General features: G+C 36.3%; 1 protein-coding gene across 1 annotated transcript; it reads left to right on the top strand.

Moving 5' to 3' along the window:
• Positions 1–453: 453 nt before the first annotated feature.
• On the top strand, positions 454–2308 carry LOC149242347 (leucine-rich repeat protein 1-like). Its single transcript, XM_089367675.1, has 3 exons — positions 454–626; positions 824–956; positions 1034–2308. Exons 1-3 carry the CDS (start codon positions 554–556, stop codon positions 1107–1109), a joined length of 282 nt encoding a protein of 93 aa, XP_089223801.1. The 5' UTR covers positions 454–553; the 3' UTR covers positions 1110–2308.
• The last annotated feature ends 3583 nt before the right edge of the window (positions 2309–5891 follow it).

Genomic DNA, 5891 nt, shown 5'->3' with positions numbered 1-5891 from the left:
ATAAACTCAACTAGTGCTCCTAATTGTACGAGACACTCTACATGACTCTAGTTAGCACTCAACTCGAATTAATTGAGCTAACTAAGTCAAATTAGCTTAGTTAAATATTACAAGTTGTCATGAGATGTGGAATTACAATTTAATTCAAGAACAAATTAAATTAAGATTTTTTTTCTTGATGATATTTAGGCCGATAGGCCTTCCCTTTGGAACAGACTTTCGTCGTTCCTTTTTCTCCTGTGCTGACACGTGGACAGTTAGAGTCGGAAAATTGTAACAAAAAAACTCGAAAATTCGGGCAGTCTAGATGATTAGGGCATTTGGAATTTAATGGTTTGTAACCGTTACAGGCATGAGTTAGCATTTTGAACGAAAAAAGAGGTTGAGGTGTGTCGTGTATAGTGCAGTTATTGCCTATAAATACACCCAACCTTACCTTCTTTGTGCCGTGTGCATAAGCAGAGCGGTATTCTTGGATAATAGCTCTGAGTCCTTGAAACGTACTGTGTGTCTGTTACTCCTTTGTGGTGGAGCAAGCCCAGCTGGAGAAAGCATGGAGGACTGTTGGGTTCTATTCATGTTAATGTTAGCAATATTTGCTGTAAAGGTGGCTGCAAATTCTGAAGGTGGCCAACAAACCCAAGTCATCCTATTGTGTTTTTTTCTGTGTTATGGTCTGAACATGCATGTGTTTTCATAGTTATGTTATGTAATTCTAACAATTTGGAGGACTTTAGCCTGAAATAACTGCTATGAATGTTTAGGCCTTTTATAAATTTGTGTTGGGATTTGTACAAATTAGTGCTCATAAGTGTGCTTGCAGGTGATGCTCCCTATGCTCTCAGAAGAAACTTGCATGATCCAGGGAATGTGCTGCAGAGCTGGGATCCGACCTTGGTGAATCCTTGTACTTGGTTCCACGTTACATTTGACAGAGATAACCGTGTTACTAGACTGTAAGTTTAATGAAATCAAGAACTCTATTTTATTACAGTTCTTTTGGATTAGCAAGCTAACTGAATTTGTTTTTTAGGGACCTGGGAAATGCTAGACTGTCTGGATCTCTGGTTCGTGATCTGGGAAGGCTTACACACCTCCAATATCTGTAAGCTCTGGCGCACAGACCTTGATACTCTATGAAAGCCATGTCTGTAATATAATGTTTGGGATTTGTATTGGAGTGGTTGGTTTTTTGGCATTTTTTTATTATCCATGCTTCTCTATACTTGTTTGATGTTTGTGGTATTATATGGGTTTTGAGAAACTGTGTATCATGGTAAAGAGAAATTGAACCGTGTCTGCAAGCAATGGATTTAGCTATGATAAATAACGCTTTCTTGTATATTTTGTTTATTTTTTAATTTTTTCTTCTGTTGAAAGTGCTGAAGAAATGGTCAGCTTTTTCTGCATGAGACAGCGGGTGAAAGCATGAAATAGACATCTGAATGGATCTCTCTGTAGACACCAATCAAGTGGTTTGGAAACTGTTTTTTTGTGCATAATCTATTGTTCTTTCACAGTGACATGTACTTGCACCCTATGATATCCATGTAAGGTCCCCACCCAGTAGCTGTTTCACACCTTTGATTTTCTGGACTATTAGTTTCTGTACAGTTCAGAGGACCAGTCACTTCCATCTCCCTATGGTCACTCAGCTATTGATCAATTTACTACTTGTAGTGCAATTGAACCAGGCCCAAGCAATAAAATTGCAGAATAAATTCGCTCTGAACTTTGTTGTGAACAGTAGAACCTCGATTCAAACTGTTGACTAGGGCGAAATATAACCTTTTCTAAACTTTAATATGCATTGAACAGTGTGGTAGTAAACGTTCACTGCTTAGTAAATGCCATTAAGGAAGGTTAGCTGTGAATCATTCATTGATCATTAAATGCCATCAAGGTCAGTAAGTTTGATTAAACGAAGCTTGGAGTTGAAGTATTCGCTGGCCATTGAATGATATTAAGATCAGTAAGGTTGAGTAGGTGAAGGTTGGACAATTTGAAGCATTGAGTGCAATATTGAATGCGATTAAGATCTAAAGGTTGAGTAAAGTAATGTAAAATTTTAAGCATTCACTGCATATTAAATGCCATTAAAACTACCAATATATTGGTAGAACACATTACAGGTGTCAAGAGAAACTGTAAACTGTTTACAGAGAACGAAGGGTTATGGCTGACTCATCCTCTTGTTTTGGCTTTGATGTTAGTGTCTCTTTATTTTTCCTTCACTGTCACAAGATCAATCAGGCTTATGAGGTAAATTGCCTGCCTAAGAGTAATCTTTATCTATATGCATTTTCATTCTGTAATATGGGACTCTTATGCAGGCCCACGGTTTTCTGATTGTTATTACTTTTGTGATAATGAGCAGACGTTAATGTCCAGTTTAGCAAAGGCAAAGCAGCAAAGCTATTCTGTTGATTACTCTGTCGAGGGCATGATGGGAATCAATAACGCTTATTGGGACGAGTGGGAAGAATGGATGGGATGGGAAGGAGCTGGAACCCTTGATTATTCCTCTCATATTAACATTTATGCCTGATGAAATTTTATCATATACTGTGTAGGTGTCTATTGTCCGGCCTTGCAAACAGTTATGGCCTCTCCATTACCGATCCCATGTTGACTGTTATGGGCTATCTATAAAGTTCCTGCTATTGGCAGAAAAACAACTGTTTTAGAAAGCCCATAAAGCTTCTTCATTCATCTCCTGGAAATACAATATGTTCTTCTAACTGTATAGTTGATTTTATTTATCTTCCCTTGGTTTCCATAACACAAAGGACATACTGATCCAGATGAAGCAACAACTTTCTGAGTTGTCTCTGTTTTAGTGAGTCATTTGATTTGGTCATGGGTCCTGATTATTAGACTACCTGTACATATGTTCTGTTCATTTATACTCTCAACTACTTGTACATACCTACGGGATATCTCTCTGGACCATGTGATTATTATGGGGATCTGCTCTTCATTAAAGAGCTCCTAAATATTCTTCCTGCAATTTGTAATGACATTCATTTAATGGAAACCATTATTTTGATTAAGAGATCTTTGATCATTGAGATAAAATGCTGCCGTTTCATTACATAATGCAAAATTTCTAGATCCTTGAGACATAATGAAACCGTTTCATTCCATAATGAATTTTTCTATTGTATATCATCCTGAACAAGGCATTATTCTTGGCTGTAACTATAGGCAATCCCTGCCTGTACTTGCAGGATTCAAATGTTGTTAAGTTTCACCATTAATGTTAATTTTATATGTTTCATCTGGGACTGAGATATATTCAATCAATTAGTTTTGAGTATTTGCTTTCTAGATTGTTACCGTGACAAATCTAGGGTAATCCCTGACAAATTATGCTTGGGGCTATAATTGTGGAGCCATTGAGTGCAGAATTGATGCGTAGATCCTGTAGCAAGAGAGATCTGAATTGTGCAGGGCGATTGAAGTAGGCAAAGTGTCCAGGTTACAGATGTAGCGGGGTGGCACTAAAACTACTTATGTGATAGATACGGAAGAAGAAACTCATCACAATTTCGAAAGTATTCATATTTGCCATTTAAAATGTAAATTCTTCTGATTCCTTTTTCAAGAAAACAGTGGGAATTTATAGATTGTGTTTCTTTGTTTACATTAATGATAAAAGATCCAGACGAAATTCCCTAAAGGCTTGTTCTTTTTCAGGGTTCGAGTGAAAAATGTCGCTGTGTATGTATCCTACTTATGGAAAAGGGTATAAACAGTTTTGGGGCAGCAAAGATTGCTCCAGAGAAAATTCCAAGAAACTGAAATCATTTTAATTGAATTTGAAATTGTAGAAACCTTGAACCCCTTTCTTGGTTTGAAATCAAAGTTGAAGATGATTGGTCTGAGTAGAAGGAAAACAAGTGTATGGGAGTGTAGAAGGAAAAATATCTGGAGACACAGATTATGTGAGGAAGCAAAACACAAAGATGGTCTAAAACTATTGTTAGAATTGGATATCAAAGAAACCTGTTAACCTATTGCGAATGAGTGATGCATAAGCAGTGTTATGTGGGGGCAATTGGTGTGTGACCAATGTTCCAGTGTGAACTAGCGATCATTGGGAGTTGTTATCTGGAGACACAGATTAAAGTATAACTGAAAATTTTGGTTGAGACTATTTCCATTTTTGGAAAGCCAAATTGTAAAATGCCCTTTAAAGGAAGGATGTGTAGGGATTGCAGAAATTTCTAGAATCAAATTCTTGATGTAAATTTTTAAAAATTCACCTTATATTAAAGGTTTCTAATTTTTTTGAGAGCGCTCTTTCTTCTTTTTAAACCCCTTAAAGGTGGGGTGGGGATGTAAGATATATATTTTATTTGTAGAAATTCAGACAAGTAAATAGAACATTTAAAATATTTGCACTGTTTTGCCTCTTAAAATGCTTGAAAATGAAAGTTTGAATTGTATCTTGGACAGAGCATAGATTAATAAGTGCTAAAAGCTTGCTTTGAGGGCCAGAGAAATACATATTGTTTTGAATGGTGGGTTTGCCAAAATGGAATCTAAAACCACTATATTTGAGGACTTAAGTATGTAAAACAAAATACTTTGAAAAATACAATACATGAATTTAAAATCGGTTTCAAAATTTTAATAATGTTAATGTTTTAGTTCTACTGTCAACCAGTAATGTAAGTGATTTGTTTTAACATTTGCAAATCACAAATTTCTCCACTTTTCATTTACCATGTACAACGTTGTAATTTACTTTTCATTTAGAAAAAAACCGTGCTGCCAATAATCTATTGAACCTATTGAGCTTTAAGTATGAACGCATTCTACACTTACTATATTAATATGAATGGTTTGGTTTTCGTTTTGTTCTTCTAATATCAAATGTACTGGTACAGGATGGTCAACGTGGTTATTGCCTTCGTCACTACTTACCTTTATATATGCTTGACTATCTATAGAACTTTCTTCCTTTCACTAAACCTATCGGCCTCTCTTTGTACCTTTTGGGACAATTGCTAGTTTTAACATTTCTTGTTATTATTTTCAACAGTCTATGAAATTTTAAGAAGGCAAGATATTATTCGACATTTTTGAAATTTTAAAAAGAAATGTTCCCAAATCACTATAAATTTGGGAACTTAAAAAGCAAAAGTTGATGAGTGTGAAAAATATTTTGAAATTAAGATTTAACCTAAGTATACTTTAGGCAACTTATTAATGAAATACTCGACGAGAGCACTAGGGTTTTGTAGGTCGTCGGCATAGTTTTGCAGCACAGAGAACTCGTCATGGTTATACAATGTCAAGCCTGGGGTTGTAGATAGCTCGAGTAGTTGATTGGTTCCATGAGCACCCTCGTGGGAGAGGAAGCTTCATCGAAATGTTGTTAAAGGCCAAACATCGAAGTTGGGAGGAGGAGCGGGTTCATTCGGCAAAGAGGGAGGTAACAACAACGATCATGTTTTGGGAGGCCAATGGCAGGTCCATGTGAAGAGAAGATGTTTGTCTAAAGCTGCAGAGAACCCTAAGTTCGTAATCCAAAACAATAAGTTGGAGGGTTCTCGAAACTACATGAAAGATCATGCACTCATCTGTAAGTTTATGGGGATCTGGCCTAAAGAACAAGACATTGTGAATTGGATTCAGCTGAAATGGAAGCCTTCAGGAGCCATCGAGCTGCGAATCTGAGCAAAAGGTTTTTTTTATTTTCATCTTTGAAGACCTAGTGGATCTCAAGATGGTTTTCTAGAATGGCCCTTACTTAATGAATAATATAGGTATGTTTATGAGATTTTGGGAAGAGTGTTATAATTTGGAGAGGAGCAGTTCCTGGCGGTTCCAATTTGGGTTCATCTCTTTTCCCTCCTAGATTGATCCAAGATATTTTACTT

The sequence above is a fragment of the Pinus tabuliformis genome, chromosome 8 (genome assembly GCF_031772625.1).
Source record: "Pinus tabuliformis cultivar Carrire ecotype Pingquan chromosome 8, CPIR1, whole genome shotgun sequence".
NCBI classification, from domain to species: Eukaryota; Viridiplantae; Streptophyta; class Pinopsida; order Pinales; family Pinaceae; genus Pinus; species Pinus tabuliformis.
This window is presented reverse-complemented; position numbering and strand designations above follow the sequence as displayed.

Coding starts and splice junctions, on each gene's coding strand:
- LOC149242347 (XM_089367675.1), top strand. CDS start 554: ATGGAGGACTGTTGGGTTCTATTCATGTTAATGTTAGCAATATTTGCT. Junction 627..823: donor GGTGGCTGCAAATTCTGAAG/GTGGCCAACAAA, acceptor GTGTGCTTGCAG/GTGATGCTCCCTATGCTCTC. Junction 957..1,033: donor GATAACCGTGTTACTAGACT/GTAAGTTTAATG, acceptor TTTGTTTTTTAG/GGACCTGGGAAATGCTAGAC.